At 38.6% G+C, this 19,631-nt stretch overlaps 1 protein-coding gene across 1 annotated transcript in view; it reads right to left on the bottom strand.

Annotated features, from left to right (window-relative positions):
• Window positions 1–19,631, bottom strand: part of LOC140727211 (cilia- and flagella-associated protein 47-like) — a 596,979-nt gene that overhangs the window by 528,418 nt on the left and 48,930 nt on the right. Inside the window, exons 6-9 of the mRNA XM_073044476.1 lie at window positions 17,561–17,730; window positions 14,007–14,140; window positions 7,133–7,362; window positions 5,427–5,619 (exon numbers count right to left, since the gene is read on the bottom strand). Coding sequence (XP_072900577.1) covers window positions 5,427–5,619; window positions 7,133–7,362; window positions 14,007–14,140; window positions 17,561–17,730 — 727 coding nt within the window. The remainder of the gene's footprint in view (window positions 1–5,426; window positions 5,620–7,132; window positions 7,363–14,006; window positions 14,141–17,560; window positions 17,731–19,631) is intronic.

Genomic DNA, 19,631 nt, shown 5'->3' on the forward strand with positions numbered 1-19,631 from the left:
CCATTCCCCTTCTTGTTCCACTGCCATCCTCTCTTCTAATGACGAGGGGCCTGAGAGTTTGCATCTGGAGTTTGAGGTGGATGGTCTCTCTACAGTCCTGGTGTCAATCTCAATCTCTGCAGGGGGCTCTGCACTAGTAGTGGGTAAGTTGGCATTTCTCTAGTGATTGTTGTTCCCAGCATCCCCTCTTATTGCCTGAGCATAGACACAGGCACGTTTTGAGCAGGCCTTGTAGAGATGGCTTTCCTCTCCACAGAGGTCACAACTTTTGCTTTCTCTGCAGTTCTTGATCTAGTGGCCACCTCTAGCGTTTGCAGATCTTGCAGATGATTGTAATGCATTGGGCCATCACATGTCCAGGTTTGTTGTAGTTACTACACAGTCTGGGTTGTCCTGCATATATCAGGTAACCATGGTGCAGATCCCAAACAGGTCTTTGATACCAACACAGTTTTCTGTTCCCTCAACCTATCAAGCCTGTAAGGTGAGGTCATCCACAACAGGTGGCCACACCTTCAGCTCTTCATCCTTCCCTCCCTGACAGATTTTCTGATAACATTAAACATGTTTATTTCCTTTCTCCTGAAAGTCCTATGGCATCTTCTGCCATCCCACCAAGCTACCTGAAGTTAACATCAATATACCTGTTACTTGATAAATACTGGTGGGAATAGGAGTCCTTCATCTTGAAAATAGAGCAATCTGTCAGGACTCTCTTGATGAGGAGATTCCTGGTGAAAGAGCTCCCATCATCGAGATCGTTCATTGCCATCCTGACAGTGTTTTGAGTCCCTTGTCCTCCGCCCAAAGCGCTCATCACTGCAACCATCCTGATGGAGCTGGCTGGTCATATAAACTTTCAAAGTTCAGAGTAAATATATTATCAAACTACATACTTGTCACCATAAACAACCCTGAGATTCCTTTTCTTGTAAGCATACTCAATAAATCCAATAACCATAATAGAATCAATGAATGACCGCACCAACATGGCAGACAACCAGTGTGCAAATACAAAAATTTTAAAAAAGAAATAATAAGAACAACAAATAAGTAATAAATATCAAGAACATGAGATGAAGAGTCCTTGAATGTGAGTCCATATGTTGCTGGAATGTGGTGTTCAATTTGTTTCTCAATCAGCATTGGGATCTATCCCTACATCAACAGGCCAAACTCTCATCAGGCAACCACTTGGCTGTGGAGTCATCACTGTCTTCCTTCTTCTTCAACTTTTGAGTTTGCCCATAAATCTGCTCATAGATTAACCTCTGTAATAAATGATATCAATAAACACCATAATGTACTCGAATAAAGCAAAAGCTTTCAACCATGCCAAGTTCCCAATAGTAATGCTGAAGAATCAGAATCAGGTTTATTATCACAAGCATGACATGAAATTTGTTAACTTAACAGCAGAAGTTCAATGCAATACATAATATAACAGAGAGAAAATAATAATAATAAATAAGTAAATCAATTACAGCATACATATATTGAATAGATTTTTTTTTAAGTAAAAAAACAAAAATACTGTATATCAAAAAAAGTGCCTTTATCCAAGGTTTCAATGTCCATTTAGGAATCAAATGGCAGAGGGGAAGAAGCTGTTCCTGAATCGCTGAGTGTCTGCCTTCAGGCATTTGTACCTCCTTCCTGATGGTAACAGTGAGAAAAGGGCATGCCCTGGGTGCTGGAGGTCCTTAATAATGGATGCTGCCTTTCTGAGACATCACTCCTTGAAGATGTCCTGGGTGCTTTGTAAGTTAGTACCCAAGATGGAGCTGACTAGATTTGCAACCCTCTGCAGCTTCTTACGGTCCTGTGCAGTAGCCACCCCTCATACCAGACAGTAATCTTCAAACTCCTAATGAAGTATAGTCACTGTCTTGCTTTCTTTATAACTAGATCGATATGTTGGAACCAGGTTAGATCCTCAGAGATCTTGACACCCAAGAACTTGAAACTGCTCACTCTCTCCACTTCTGATCCCTCTGTGAGGATTGGTATGTGTTCATTTGTCTTACTCTTCCTGAAGTCCACAATCAGCTCTTTCATCTTACTGACGTTGAGTGCCAGGTTGTTGCTGCGGCACCACTCCACTAGTTGGCATATCTCACTCCTGTACGTCCTCTCGTCACCACCTGAGATTCTACCAACAATGGTTGCATCATCAGCAAATTTATAGTTGGTATTTGAGCTATGCCTAGCCACACAGTCAGGGGTATATGGACAGTAGAGCAGTGGGCTAAGCACACACCCCGAGGTGCGCCAGTGTTGATCGTCAGTGAGGAGGATATGTTATCACGAATTCAAACAGATTGTGGTCTTCCAGTTAGGAGAGGGAGGTAAAGAGGCCCAGGTTCTGCAACTTCTCAATCAGGATTGTGGGAATGATAGTATTATATACTTAACTATATTCGATGAACAGCATCCTAACATAGGTGCTTGTGTTGTCCAGGTGGTCTAAAGCCGTGTGGAAAGCCATTGAGATTGCGTCTACCATTGACCTATTGTGGCGATAGACAAATTGCAGTGGGTCCAGGTCCTTACTGAGGCAAGAGTTCAGTCTAGTCATGACCAACCTCTCAAAGCATTTTACCACTGTCGAGGTGAGTGCTACTGGGTGATAGTCATTAAGGCAGTTCACATTATTCTTCTTGGGCACTGGTATAATTGTTGCCTTTTTGAAGCAAGTGGGAACAGTTCCTAACAACTGTTAGAAAACATTGACCTGAATCAATCCACCCAGCAGTTAATAAAACAACATTTTGATTTTTGACATAAAGCAGCATTTGTTTATATGCAACTTCAAGTAGCCCTGATAAAACTGAAGCAATGGGAATCGAGAAAGCCTTTCACCAGCTAAAATCATTCTCAGCACAAAGGAATATGACTATGGTTAACACAGCCTATTCCCCTCAGCTCCAGGACATTAGACCAGAAGTTCCTCAAAATGGTATCCCACAGCCATTCATTTTCAGCTACTTAAGCAATTACCAACTGCCTTTATTCCACCATAAGATCAGAATATGGAATGGTTTCTAATGGTTGCACAATGCTGCAATCCAGTCATAAATCATTGAAAATTGCAGCCCATGCCTAGATAGGCAGGACAAATAACTCTTAAAGCACACAAATATTTGGTAATGATATTTGATAATTAGAGAGAGTTTGAACACTTGCATGTGATAGCATTACCATTATAGAGTTTGACACCATTAACTTCAGAAGAATGTCTCCATTGATCAGAGGATTAATTGAATAAATCATATAAACACAGAGATGGGTATTCTTTCAGGAGTCCCCAGAGCCTTTCTATCTACAAACAAGTCCCACACCACCAGGTTCAGGAACAGTTATTACCCCTCAACCATCAGGCTCTTGAACCAGAGGGGATAACTACATTCAGAACAGAACTGAACTGATTCCACCACCTATGGATTCACTTTTAAGGGCTCTATAACTCATATTGTCAATATTTTTGATCACTTATTTATTATTTTTTTATTATTATTATTTAATTTATTTTGTTTTTGTATTTGCACAATTCATTGTCTTTTGCACGTTGGTTCTTTGTCTCTGTCGTGTGATTTTTTGATTGATACTATCTTGTTTCTTTCTATTTACATGAATGCCCACAAGAAATTGAATCTCAGAGTAGTATATGTTAACATATACATATTGATAATAAAGTTACTTTGAACTTTTGAGGTTGAATGATGGAATATACTGTACAAGCCTGTACAAATTCATGCCATTGAAGACAACCATCAGCAACTTTCTTCATGGATTTGAAGGAAGAGTAAAGAGACACTTTCTCTCTGGATTTATATGCACTTCCCTCCTTCAAGATGCTCCTAAATTTTACTGTTACGCCTGTGCCCCCAACTCTGAGGGGCCGAAGAGTACAAAGTAGCCCCCTCCTTTTTGAGAATCGCAAGATCGCTATTAATTCAGGTCAGGAGACCCAGGAAATGAGAGAGAGACACACAGAATCCACAAGAGGTTTGGAATGTCCTGGCCCCTCAGCGATACAAAGCCACGGGAAACGGCCATTGTCTCTTGGAGACAGAATTGTGTATTGAGTACTGTGCTATTCATCGAAGCCCTCAGAGAATGACCAATAGTGGGCTGGTTGAGGGATTGCATCATCCCAACCTGAATGACATCTGAGACCCCGTGAGTAAGGATAAGGATAAAAGAGGGTCTGGGGAACAACCCCTTTAGATGCACCAGGAGAAACGCTAGAAATCCCATGACAGCGTAATAGCGACAGCCGGGGGAGAGCCCACGTGCGTCCTTTTCCATTCGCCTCGGAATTGGTGGGCCTCACCACGGAAGAACGGGTTTAGCTAAAAAGGAGAAACCAGCCCCAACGACATTTCGAAGGATCGACATCATAAAAAGGAAAAACGGGCAAGTTCTAAAAATCCGTCTCTCTCTCTCTCCAACCAAAAGCTGCAGCCTGAATGAACTTGAGTGACTTTTATATTTCCATCGGACAATACATTATCCCCTAGACAACGATAGAGCTACTTCTTGTTGATTATTATTATACCCGCGCTTTTAGATTTAGTATTGACGACGTATATTATCTGTATGTTTGCATTGATATTATTTTTGTGTATTTTTATCAATAAATACTGTTAAAAATAGTACCATCAGACTTCAACGGACCTCTCTATCTTTGCTGGTAAGTGACCCAGTTACGGAGCACATAACATTACAATCAGCTTGGGAATAACAGCATTGCCTGCAAAGTTCCAGCCTTGCCATTCTTTGCACTAATTCCACACGGAAAGTGGATAGGGAGTGGAAAGTAAGTTCAAAAGCTTAAACTATTGAGTATATTTTGCATTTTCCCAATTGCACTTGCTTACGTTGAGTCAAAATCAATCTCAAAAATACATCATTTCATTTTAATAGATTTCATTATTTAAATATTTTTATTCACTTAAGATCAATATTAAATATTAAAAAATTGTTGTCCAATTTAATCAACAGTAACTCATGTATAACTAATTACCAATTAGCAACACAAAAGTAAAATTAAAAGATTTATAAAAGAGAACTTCAATCTCACAGAATAAATCTCCCTTGTAATATTAAGGACAATTAATGTTCTCATACGGCAAACAGCTACACATTTGTAGCAACAATTTTTCAACAAGGTAGAAAGTCAGGAAACACTTCTTCTCTTACATCCAAATGTAATTAACAATTTTAAATCAAAGATGTACTAACCAAGGGTATTGTAGAACTTTAAGCCATTTGTAAATAAAATTCAGCTAAAGTCAAGACGCCGTGAATAACAAAATAGATTTAAGAGACAGAATAATGTACAAGACTAGTAGGGCAACAAAATATATACAATTGTCCTTGGCAATGAACACCAAAGTAGATTAACTGAGCTGTAAACCTACCAGGAATACACTTTCCATCCGGTTTCTTCATGGGAGATTTGCACACACCTGTGAAAGTGATATTTATCTGATGAAATGATTCCATCCTCAATTCTGCTGGATTGTCAGGAAGTACGACTAATCCAAAAAAGTCTATCACTTGATTTACTTTAAAACTGCCAAGCTGGCGTGCAGCAAAACAGATTACAACTTCCTGTTCAAAAGAGGTAAAAACAATTTAACTAAATAGTACATAAATAGTTTTTGTCATGAAATCAAAAAAGCAATCACATGCACACATAATGTTAGTAGCATTCTACAAAAAAAATTGCACTACATGGGACTGTCTTTCTCCTTATTATGAGCACATATGTTCCCATATATTTTACTGCTTCTGATCCCACCATCTCTGTTGCCCACAAGAAGAATTTTTCCCAAAAGATGTTTTAGAGCCAATTGTTCTGTCCTCTTCCATCTTCAGATAATGGTTGACTGGTGCATTGGTTAAAAAGAAGCACCACACATGCAAACAGACTCAACATACATACTCACAGATTAGAAGTATTTTATATTCTCTAATTAAATTGATGTTGTTTATAATAATTAAAGAACCTGGAAAACTGAAGAGCAACTCCCTCACATCCTTTTAATATGATTCCAAGGACAAAATAGTGCAAGAGCTTTTGTGGGCAAATGATGCTCTGACCATCAGATGATTCACATGTCTATTATGAACTGATTTACCCTCATGTGTTCCCTATGGCATATGGAAATGACGCAGTGACATCTTCAAAATGACTAATAGAGCCATTCCTATGGAAGATATTAATTGTCATTCTAGCTTCCTAAGACTTAATTATGAAGCACTAGATGAAAACAAAATACTCAAATGTAAAACTGTGTCTTGATCCACAGGCTCAGATTCTGAAGTTTGTTATTAGCACCTTCAAAAAGGAATTACCAGAGGAATATCTACCTTTCAATTTTTAAACTATTCAACCAAATCTGCAGGCTTCATTTTTTTCTATAATGTGGGAAACAGTTTAATTTAAAGAAAATTGTTAAATGAATGGAAACTAGTTAAATAAAGTTAAGGGAAGCTCAGCAATTTTCTTTGATCAGAGAAAAAAAAACACCCAAAGGTGAAAATATACCGTCTTGATGATCAAGCAGTGAGCTTTCAATTCGGCACACTTCTAGCTACAGAACAGAGAACTTTCACCTAGAACACTACAGCACAGAAACAGGCATTTCGGCCTGGTAATTATTATTATTTTCCATAACTGTTTTAGTCTAGAGATCCTGCTGACTAAACAAAAATAAATGCATTACTAAAAATAATCGCAAACCAGTTTCCTGTGCATTTTAGCACAATTAGTGAAGCACAGTGGAAATATCTTTCATGTACTTCAAGGAAGTTTGCTATGAATCCAAATCCAACAGGAACTCACTTGAAGCCATTATAAACTCATTTCACACACCAATTTAGTTACCCTGATAAGAATTTTAATGCATGCTCAACATTACCAAAATACTCTCAAAACAAAGCACCCATAGTTGTTTAAGTCAGCAATTCACTTAAAAATTTCCTCAATAAAATAAAAGAAAGGCCACATATGGCAATCACTTGATAATTCCTACAGCAATAATCCATTAACTTCTCTCAAATCTATGGATTTTAACATAAGGTAATTGAGAAAATTACAAACTATTTGGAAAATATTTACCATTGACTGTCCAGGCTTAAGGTCTCCCTTTGCAGGAGTAACTCGAAAATGGGCTATCTTACGAAACTGGAAGGTGAGTGGAAGTAAAAGTGAGTCATTTTGAAGGGTGCTCTTAACATTCACTTTTTCACCAAGAAGACATTCCTTGAAATCAAAGTCAGTCACTGGACTGATGGTTAAGTTCACAGGGACCCCTATTCCAGTAAGTGCTAACTCAACTTGCTGTTGACCTACAAACAGAAATAAAACAAACAATTCCAGGTGCATATTTTCAGATTAAGATCTCGAGAAGTTAAAAACATTTCCTGCAGTGATGAGATTGGCACAATAAACTTTGCAATTCAACCTCATTATTGATAATATGCCACAAATTTTCCTGCCTACGCATGATAGGATACACTACAGTGTGCACAGTAGACATAATGCCAATGTGAAGTAAATTATGGTTAAATTTAATTGTGTATTTGATTAACTGAAATAAGCACATCTTATCTTCATCCTGATTTCAACAAAACCAAGCCTGATCAACTACAGGAAGATTGTAACAAGCTTAGAATACAATTTTTTTTAAATGCAGTATATTTTCTGTTTGAAAGGCTACTCTATTTACTTATGAGAGTTCTGAACCACCTTCTCCAAATACTTCAGCTTTTCAAAGTATATTTATTATCGAAGTATGTATACATTCTACAATCTTGAGATTCATTCCTTACAGGCAACCACAAAACATGAAACACAAAAGAACCCATTAAAAAAGACCAACAAGCACCAACTATGCAGAAAGTAAAACAATGAAAACAATGAAAGCAAGCAAACAGGATTCAGAATGAAAGTGAGTCCATAGATAGCAAGCCTGGAGCAGCAGGAGCAGGGCCCAATCCTCAGCCTCAGTTAATCACAGAGCGGAGTAAAACATCACGGAGCAAAACATCATGGAGCTCGAAGTCCGGAGTAGCCGGAGCAGGCTCACAACCTCAGGCTCAGTGTAGCAAAGAGCAAACACTATGAAGTAGCAAGCAGAACTGGTCCGACGCTCACCTCTGGTTCCAACACCCTGCCACTAAATCCATTTGGCCCAGCATTTGAATCGTCCAAACATCATGCTGTTCCTCGCACTAGGACCCAATCCCTGTTGTATCAATGCACTCTGGGCATGGACCCTGCCACCAAGTTATAATCCATACCCAATCAGCCTCGCTCTCAGTTTAGGTGGACAGGCCCACTCCACTCTGACTTTCCTCCTCTTCGCATGCCCCAACCATTTCAACCTCACTCCAACCACTTCTCCTCTTACATGCCTCGATCTCTCTCCAAATCTGTCTTGCACCCTTTGACCCTACAGTCAGTCACGCCTTCGCTTGCCTCTTTACTGTTTGCAGAGATCGTTTACCATGATTATTTTTAACAGAAAAAGAATTACTAGTAATGTATTTAATTGCATTTCTTGCTTTAGAAACCACCAGTAAATTGTCTTTTGGCTTCAGTAGCACCATCTTAAACTGTCCAGTGCAATTTTATCATTTTTTCACTAAATATTACTCCAATCTCCAAACCAGACCGAAAACTAGAGCAGGACAGGAGGTTCTGAGGCAGGTATCCAGACAAATAGTGAATGATTAGTTTTGGTTCAGTTGGATACACTGAGTTGCCCCATGTCAGAAAGTTGAGATTGAAGTGTCAATCCAGAAGATCAAGCATAAAAGTCTTTTCTAAAATTCCTGTGGGATGTACAATATTTGGAGGAGCCACTAAACGAAGGCTACTTCTGTTCTCTCAATGAAAGATTCTCAAGTTTAATCATAAAACTGGACAATATTTATCCTTCAATAAACATCACTTTAAAAAATACTTAATCTTTAATCATATTGTTATTAGTAGGATTCTGTCTTGCACAAATTGTTTTCTATTTCATGTTTTCTCTATCTGAACAATGAACATATCTTGAAGTGTTTTATTGGCTGTAATTATTCTGAGCTCCTGAAAAGCACAATATAAACTAAATTTTCTTACATAATGGTAGGATTAAAAATTGGGGATTGCAACTATCATTGTCAGTGAGCACTGTTTTCTCGTTGCATTGATGATGCTTCCAGCTCAACAGATGTTAGTGAAAATATTATTAAATTTCTAATGCCATTGGAAATATATAGTTCCAGAGCTGTTCCTCTGGCCCAGTTGACTGATGCAAGATTTACCCTCAATCATGGAAAGTAATGATCACCATAGAATTAACAAAGTGGTTCTGCAATCAATAATTCCTCACCACTTTTAATATAACTAAAAAGAAACTGAACAAAAACAACAGTAAAATACAGCATCGCAAAAAGTTATATTGGTCATTACTCAATTCAATTCAAATTTAATTCTCATTCAGCGATACATGAATACCCATGAATACAGCTTAACGAAGCAGCATTACTCGGGACCAAGGTGCAAAAGTCACACAGCACATAGCACACGTAGCATGTACAAGATAGCAAGCACATAAAGGTTTCAGCAAGATACAGCCATACAATAATAACAGAGTCTAGATTCAAGCAACACTGGAGCTTTGCTTCTGCAAAGTGAACACTGGGAGCAACACAGACTCCAGCCTGCATGCTGCGCCACATCGCCCCCACCCCCAGTGGAGAACACCGGCTCTGACAGTGTTCTCCACTGTCTCTCCTGGCAGCTATAAACAGGCCACACCACGGCTTGAGGCCTAGTCCTCACACGTACAAGATAGCAAGCACATACTGGATATCAGTAAAATACAACCATGCAAAATACATGTACAGTGCCTATAAAAAGTATTCACCCACCCACCCACCCCCCCCCCCCCCCCGGAAGCTTTCATGGTTTATTGTTTTACAACATTGAATCACAGTGGATTTAATTCGGCTTGTTTTTTACACTGGCCAACAGAAAAAGACTCTTCTGTGTCAAAGTGAAAACTGATCTCTACAAAGTGATCTAAATTAATCTGAAAGACACGAAATAAATGATTGCACAAGTATTTACCCCCTTTAATAAAACACACCAAACCATCAATTGGTTTTAGAAGTCATATATTTAGTGTAATGGAGATCAACCAGTGTGCAGTCAAGGTGCTTCAGTTGATTGTAATAAAAATACCGCTGTAACTGGAAGGTCCAACTGTTAGTGGGACAGTATCCTGGCAAAAACTACACCAAGAAGACAAAAGACCCGCTCCAAGCAACTCCACAAAAAGGTTATTGAAAAACACAAGTCAGGAGATGAATACAAGAAAATCTCCAAATGATTAAATATGTTTTGGAGTACAGTTAAAACAATTGTCAAGAAATGGAAAGAAAATGGCACAGCTGTAAATCTGCCAAGAGCAGGCCATCCCCAAAAACTGAGTGACTGGACAAGAAGGGGAGTAGTGAGGCAGGCCATCAAGAGGCCTATGACAACCCTGGAGGAGGTACAAGCTTCAATGGCTGGGATGGGAGGGACTGCGCATACAACAACTGTTGCCCAGTTGCTTCATCAGTTGCAGCTTCATAGGAGAGTGGCAAAGAGCCACTATTAAAAAAAAACCTCACATGAAATCTCGGCTAGTGTTTGCCAGAAGGCATGTGGGAGACTCTGAAGTCAGCTGGAAGAAGAATCTATGGTCTGATGAAACCAAAATAGAGCATTTTGGCCATCAGACTAAATGCTATGTTTGACGTAAGCCAAACACACCAACCTTAAGGTGAAGCATGGTGATGGCTGCATCATGCTGCTTCAGTGCAGCAGACCCTGGAAGGCTTGTGAATGTTGAGGGTAAAAAGAATGCAGTAAACTACAGGGAAAACCTGGAGGAAAACCTGATGCAGTCTGCAAGAGAACTGCGATTTGGGAGACAATTGGTTTTCTAGCAAGATAATGATTCCATGCATAAAGCAAAAGCTACACAGAAATCGCTTAAAGAACAACAAAGTTAATGCCCTGGAGTGGCCAAGTCAGAGTCCAAACCTCAATCCAATTGAGAATTTGTAGCTGGACTTGAAACAGGCTATTCACTCATGATCCCCATGCAATCTGACAGAGGTTGAGCAGTTTTGTAAAGAAGAATGGGGAAATATTGCTGTGTCCAGAAGTGCAAAGCTGAAAGAGACCTATCCACATATACTCAAGGCTGTAATTGCTGCCGAAGTCATATCTACTAAATACTGACTTAAGGGGGTGAGTAATTACACAATCAATTATTTTGTGTCTAACAATTCTAATAAATTTAGACCAATTTGTAGAAATTTGTTTTCACTTTTACACAAGAGTCTTTTCTGTTGATCAGTGTCAAAAAATCAGTGTGGTTCAATGTTATCAAACAACCAAAGATGAAAACATCCAGTGGGGGGGGGGGGGGGGCTAATATATATATACACACACACACATATACATACATACATATATAGTCCAGACCCTTATTCCTTCAATACTGGAGACCACAATTAAGCTTGTCTTCTGCTGAATAAACATGAGGGGCAAGCGGGCTGCGAGAAGCACCAAAGAACCAACTCCAATCCGGATGCTGTGCCCTGCCACCCCTAATGGAGCGTACCAGCTCTGACGCCTCTCTCCTGGCAGCTGTAAACAGGTGATACTGCAGCTTGAGGCCTAGTCTTCACCATGAATGAGGCCCTGCAGCTCCTCCACCAACCACCCCTGCTCACTGCCAATAGATCAGTGAATCAAACTTGCGGCATTCCACATTAACAATGTCTAAAAGGGTCTTTCAATCACAAGAAAAGCGACCAAGATGGTCACTCGCTGTTAGACTGTAAGTCTCCTTTGACTCAGTCAACAGCACAATGCGCAGCTCCTTCATTTTCTCCACCAACAAGCAAACTGCTTTTGGGGTAGACCTGCAGTACTTTAATTTCATAATGTAAAGCAGGACCTTGTGATCGTAAAAAATACATTTAAATAGGACAGCAGCACCTTTTGTTGACCCCATAGAAGCTGCTGTAACTAAACGAGCCACTATCTTAACAGAAATCCTGGTATTATTTAGGTCATGTTAGTTCATTCATGAGTATCATTTAAGTGTCCTTATTGAAAATAAGGTAAGTCTACATATTTGCTATCATTTAGCCTTTTTATTGATTCTCTGAGCAGTCTTTCCTTAAAACATGAGAAATACTATTATCCATAAAGATGATTTATGATTTATAAATAATAGAATAAGTAGTAGATAGGATGCAGAACTGGGCTGAGAAGTGGCAGATGAATTTCAACCCAGATAAGTGTGAAGTGGTTCATTTTGGTAGGTCAAATTTGAAGTCAAAACATAATATTAATGGTAAGGCTCTTGGCAGTGTGGAGGATCAGAGAGATCTTGGGGTCCATGTCCATTTGACACCCAAAGCTGCTGCACAGATTGACAGTGTTGTTAAGAAGGCATATGGTGTGTTGGCATTCATCAACTATGGGATTGAGTTCAAGCATCGGGAGGTAATGTTACAGTTATATAAGACCTTTGTCAGTACCATGTTCATTTCTGGTCACCTCACTACAGGAAGGATGTGGATACTATAAAGAGAGTGCAGAGGAGATTTACAAGGATGTTGCCTGGACTGGAGAGTGTGCCTTATGAGAACAAGTTGAACGAACTTGGCCTTTTCTCCTTGGAGCAGTGAATGATGGTGACCTAATAGAGGTGTATACGATGATGAGAGGTATTGATCATGCAGATAGCCAGAGGCTTTTTTCCAGGGCTGAAATGGCTAACATGAGGGGGCATAGTTTTAAGGTGCTTGGAAGTAGGTACAACAGGGACGTCAGAGGTAAGGTTTTCCACACAGAGTGGTGGGTGCGTACAGTGCACTGTTGGCAATGGTGGTGGAGGCGGATACAATAGGGTCTTTTAAGAGACTCTCAGATAGGTACATGGAGCTTAGAAAAGTGGAAGACTATGTGGTGGGGAAATTCTAGGCAGTTTCTAAAGTAGGTTACATGGTCAGCACAACTTTGTGGGTTGAAGGGCCTGTAATGTACTGTAGATTTCTATGTTCAATCAAATTCTTTAAAAAATTGCTTGTTTTTAAATCAAATTGGGAATTCATGATTCCAAAAACATCAAAACTAATTTAGTCTTCATGAAAATCACTTACTTGATTGATGAGTAAGACAGAAGAAGATTTATCATCAATTGTGTCAATTTATTTTTCTAATTCAGTAACTGTTCAACAAGCTTTTGTTTACATCAGTGACTTTTTTCCAAGATTCCCCACAATAATCTCAAATAAGTCATGTTTTACTGAAATCTAATAGCAAGATATCTTAACTATAAAAATTAACATACTTGTTCTAGATTCAAAATTACATTATCTGTGCCTCTGGATTAAAGAAAAACTTTTATGATATCCCAAGTAACTCACAGAGATACTGGTGGAAGTTAACAGACAAATAGCAATCTATAGATGGACTACCCATTTCCCTCCATGGATGTTGCCTGATCTGTTGAATTCCTCCAGTACCTTTATGCGTTGCTCCAGACTTCCAGCAACTGCAAATCAATGATAGTGTCTTCATTCAATGATATCCCCTTGGCATTCTTTTACTCTAAGGAGAGTAACTTCAGTTCTATAAGTATTTTTCTATGATGTAATTTGAAGCATCATTCTTAAATTTCCAAACCATTTCACAGTGCCATCAAAAATTGATAACCTTTCAATGATATTTATGCCAAAGCTTTATCTATTAGCAGTTAAATTTCACACCTAAGGTACACAGAATTAAATATAATGCTTGCTGTGTGATGTGAACAAATCAATGTGTTCGTTCATTTATATAGTTCATACCCCTCTGGCTTAATGACTACGTCATAGATTTAAACAAATCATGCTTTTAATACATTAAAAAAATAAAGTTTGTTGAGTACCTTTTCTCTCGTTGGTTCCAATGAATGACTCCTGCATAAAAACATTGCAGCTGTGCCCAGTTTCAAATCTCACATAAAGAGCATACTCTCTGAATTTTGGTATTTCATCCTCTTTTTTGTGAAATTTTGTAGCACTATAGGAAGATCAATATATTATCAGTTTTTCATCCATTGAAGTTCAACAATATCTGGGAGATAAATATTCATCAAAACTGCCGGAGCAATAATCAGGTGGCCTAGATTGCTTATCTGCTATCAAACTCAAGACTTTTAACATCATCACTGTTAAAATCATGAATGATGATCAGCTGGTTCCACAATATCTTAATAAACCTTTCCTCAAGTTCACCTCTCAGATGAAATTTTTGTAACTGTAATCATAATGTCTATAATTTGAATATTTTGAAAGATAGTGTCCTAAATTGTCTCCAACTCCTGATAGAGGCAGAACACAACAAGACATTAGAGAAAAACTGGTCAATTGGGTCCATGAAAAGGAATGAGACATGCTAGCCTCTGGCTAAATGATTGAGTCTGATTTGAATGGAGAGCCCCCAGATTTTCAAACTGTATGGCAAAGAATAATACAGGTTCATGCAAATGAGAGGCTTTCATGTTGACCATGCATCTCCGGTATGTTTCACGCTAGAGAACACTTATCTGCAAAATACTAATTTAACAATGTATTTATACCCTGTGCTTTTCTCAGGTCAAATTCACTTCAATTAATTTGTAAATACAGAATATTTTTTAAATGGTATATAGATTTACAACAGATTGAATGATGAATATTTTTTAAAACCTGCATCAACATTTTTAAACTTGCACACAAGCAAAATTATAAAAACATCAATAAACTTTTCAATACTTCTTAATCAAAATTTCCATTTTCATACTGCTACTGAGCAGGGTCAATGAAACTTAGTTTTTTAACCTTACCTTCCACCTATTTATTGCTTTTAATCAACAACGTATGAACATAAAAGAGGCACAGAAGTTAGCCACACATGCCTTTGTTCACGTTCATTCATCATTTTATGCATGCTTTGAAAGGGAGAATAGCGTTACTCCTGTGTGAATTCCCACAGCATCTGGCGACCCTGTCATCTCTGTCTCAGAGGCTGACGTTGAAACATCCTTCAAAAGGGTGAGCCTTCATAAGGTTTAGACCATAAGATCATAAGACATAGTAGCAGAATTAGGCCATTTGGCCCATCAAGACTGCTCCACCATTCAATCATGACTGATCCTTTTTTCCATTCTGCTACTCCCGGCCTTCTCCACGTAATCTTTGATGCCGTCCAATCAAGAATCTATCAAGCTCTGCCTTAAATACACCCAACAACCTGGCCTCTACAGCTGCCTGTTTTAACAAATTCCACAAATTCGCCATTCTCTGGCTTAAGAAATTTATCTGAATCGCTGTTTTAAACGGACACCCCTCGATCCTGAGGCTGTCCTCTTGTCCTAGACTTCCCCATGATGGGAAACATCCTTTCCATATCTACTCTGTCCAGCCCTTTCAACATTCAAAAGGTTTCAATGAGCTCCTCTCCCACCATCCTTCTAAATTTCAGCGACTACAGACCCAGGGCCATCAAGCATTCCTAGCATGAAATCTTCATTCCAGGTTTCAGGCTCTAACAGTGTACCTGGCAAGGTACAGAAAACCTGTGCTGATCAGCTTGCTAGAGTGGTCAAAGAGATCTCAACCTCTTACTGCTGCTGTCAAAGGTTCCTAGCTGTTTCAAAAGGGCAGTAATTATACTTGTGCCCAAGAAGAGCAGGGTGAGCTGCGTCAACAATTATAGTCCTGTAGCACCAACATTTACTAAGATGAAGTGCTTTGAGAAGTTGGTCACGACTAAATTTAACTCCTGCCTGAGCAAAGAACTGGACCCATTGTAATTTGCCTAGGTCAGCAGCAGACTTAACCACACTGGCTCTCCACTCAACCTTGGTGCACTTAGACAACAATGCTGTGAATTCTGGTTAATTGGGCCATCAGTTAATCGGGGCAGCCGTTTATTTGGACAAATCTCTAAGAACAAAAAATAATTGCATAAATAGCTGGGATTCCCTTCATTTACTTGGGACACTATGCCACTAATTGGGCTGGAGATAGTTTCTAACTAGTGTCAGTCACATGTGCTTTTGTGGTCATTAAGCTGGCAAGTAATAAGCAGTAAGATAATTCACAACTGTTTTGTTCACTGTGGTTCCAAGCATTCAGGCTTAAGAGATAACAGATGCAAAAATGAAAATGCAAAAAAAAAGGATTTCACAACTTCAACAACTTAGAAACTGAAAATTTTTAAGGTATCAACAATTATCTTGAATGTTACAATGGTAATGAAGATTTGGAAGATGCAATCATTGACAGCATTGTGTGAAGGCAGCCCATTATCTGCTCCAGGTGTCTGCACTGATTTCCAGTCAAAAGAACTAATTAATTCCTTCATCGATAAGTATTAGGAACTAATATTTAGTTTTATAGTACTGCAGTAGTGTTGGTAAAGTTCAAATTTGTTCTGTTTTTCACTTAAGTATATACAGTAATTTATTACTCAGTTGGTCTTTTTTAACTATTCCCATGAAACTTTGGCTAATTGGGGCAGCCATTTAATTGGGTCAAAATGTACTGTTCTCGATGCGCCCCAATTAACTGGAATCCACTGTATTTGCTCTACCTGGGTACAAGTATTTTGTCAATCAAGCATGAGGAGTTCCAGATCTTTCTCAGAGCTCTGCATTCTCAGTAGTTGAATAATATAATCTTGGTTATTTTTCCTGTCAAAATAGGCAATGTTATATTTTCCCATATTATACTCCATCTGATAGATCTTGGCCTACTCACAGAACCTAGCTATGTTCCCTTGTAGCCTCCTTATTTCCTCTTGATTTTACAATCATCAGCAACTTCACCATACTGCTTCTTAGATCAACACACAACCCTACATAAAGTAAGATCCCAGTTCTACCTTGTTCCTCAACATTCTATGCAGGTTTACAAGCAAGCCTAGCAAAGGCTCACATATCTCATTATGTGTAGCTAGTCTTCAACAACAGGATGTCTGCTCTATTTCATGACAAGTTCAAGCTTCAAGCTAGACTCTTTAGGATTTCTACCTGCTGTTGGAAGATAGAAGCACCTCCCTCTTAAGAAGTATAAGCATAGATTCATTCAGCACTGGCCTCTCAGAACGGTACGCCTGTAGTATGTGGAAATGGAGTTACTGAAGAAACTCATATTTTCTTGACTACATAATCTTTCTTAATTAGATACGACCAGGGTATACTTATGTGTGTTTGCAACAGGTCAAATGGGTTTTAATCCAGATCATATTGCTCAGTACTATCCACCTTCTCTGATTCTACCCATAGTCTAAATCTGTTCTACGTACTTACAGGCAATAAAATGTTACTATGATAAAATTGATGACATTATTCTTTCAGTCATAATTTGAATTCTCTTTTCAAATTAATATAAAAACATTAATTTTTTGTTGCAGTATAAACAAAACTTTCAGTATTCTTTGAACCATTCAACTTACGCAAAATCTTCAGGGGTGAAGCATAGAGTAACAATGATTTTGTTATAAGGGTTTAGAATCCCTTGGCAAGGTCGACATGTAATCAGTGCAAAAATACAAGCCGTTGGTCTGGGTTCAGTTGTCGCTTTATCTGCCAAAACTGCCTCTGAACTCAGGGATAGATCTGTACCCTGTCAAATATAAGTAGTTTAGAAAATGAATTGACACATTTCCCTATAACACTTGACTCACTAAAAATAAAGTACTAAGAAACCCATCTGCATAGACAAACAACTATAAAGATTTTAAAGACATGCCTTTTATAACACCATTTAATTTGGTGCAATTGGTGCTGATATTTGCTTCCAATTTGCTGCACCATTTGTGATTGCAAGTAATGACCTACATAGCAAATTGGGAAATGCAGTGGTTTGTGTAACTAAGTATGCAGAGTAAAGAAATTATTATGTCAATTCTACAATAATACAAATTTGATGACTGTACTGTGAAATTGGGCCTCAATAATCTAGCTAATACCATATGTTTATCAAGTTTCAGGAATTGGTGTTTAAAAACAGGAAGAAACTTCTCCTCTACATCCCCATCCATCCATATTAATTAAAGGAATTCACAATAATTTACAGGGTTATTGGCAAAAGACTTGATTGGAAACAGAGTATTGTGATTCCTACTGTCAGATCAGGCAAAATTCTCTTGCCTTCAGAGTTTCAGTGCTGTGGCTCATTATGTTCTAAAATGTTATGCTTATCACCTAACACATCTGATAATCTGATATATATTTTAGCCACAACTATAGGTATACAGCCATGCTGCAATGGCTGTGAAAATAGCAGCTTTCAACTTAATTGCCTCAGATTCTTGCAGACAGATACAGGAGAAATCAATGTCAATATAACATAACATAATACAAGTTGAGAGTCATCAAATACAGTGCAGCATATTAGCATAGTGTTTAGCACAATGCTTTACAGTATCAATCACTTGGGTTCAATTTGTGCCACTGCCTGGAAGAGGTTTGTATTTTCTCCCCATGACTACATATGCTTTCTCATGTGCTCTGGTTTCCTCCCACAGTCCAAAGGTGTACCGGCTAGTAGGTTAATTGGTCGTTCCAAAGATACAGGCTGCCTTTGATCACACCAATTTTACCTTATGACCTCATCCTCAAAATGAGAAATGTAACACAGCAGTAAGTAATTTCCCTCCTCAAAGTACAACTGGTCTGTATCTGTATGATTAAGGTCTTGATTGTCAATGCTTTCATGACGCCTTCATTCTGCACCAGTCCATTGTCCACTCAGGATGTCAGCTTGCACGTAAGCCAAAAGGGAGAAGTGATATCCACATTTAACTTGCCCCTCATTTCACTGCAGACCCAACTTAAAGAGAAGAACTCTCTTAGAGATGCTGACACACCACTGCAGATATCTTACTGGGGTGCCGCAGCAGCATGGTGATTAGCACAAAGCTATTACAGCTCGGAGCATCATCTGTAAGATAGTTTGTATATTCTTCCCATGAGTGTGTCGGTTTCCTCTGGGTGCTCGAGTTTCCTCCTACAGTCCAAAGATGTACTGGTTTGTAGGTTAATTAGTCATTGTAAACTGTCCTATGATTAGGGTAGGGTTAAATAGGTGAGCTGCTGCACTATTCCACACTATATGTCTAACTAAAAATAAATAACTGTACTGCTCAATGGTGAATCTGAACAACATTCCTACAACCTGGATTGCTTTCAAAGCATTCTCACCAATTAAGTTATTTTTAATTGCTCCTCATCCACCCCCAACCTGGTTATAATCCATAATCAGTTTGAGATAATAGCTGAAGTGTTAAAGGAGGAGGAGAAGGAGAAAGAACAGGAGGGGCAAGATGATGCCAGAATGCATCACTGAAACATCCAGTTATGCGTCCTTAACATCTCCACTTAAGTTTGCAATTTTTAATCGGTTCACACAAACTAAATCATTCAAGATTTTGATTACCTCTGTCAAATCAAATCTCAAACATCTCTGCTGCAAGGAGAATAATTTCAGATGCTCTTGACGATCATGAGAATCTTTATATAAAT

Source organism: Hemitrygon akajei, chromosome 5 (genome assembly GCF_048418815.1).
Source record: "Hemitrygon akajei chromosome 5, sHemAka1.3, whole genome shotgun sequence".
NCBI lineage: Eukaryota > Metazoa > Chordata > Chondrichthyes > Myliobatiformes > Dasyatidae > Hemitrygon > Hemitrygon akajei.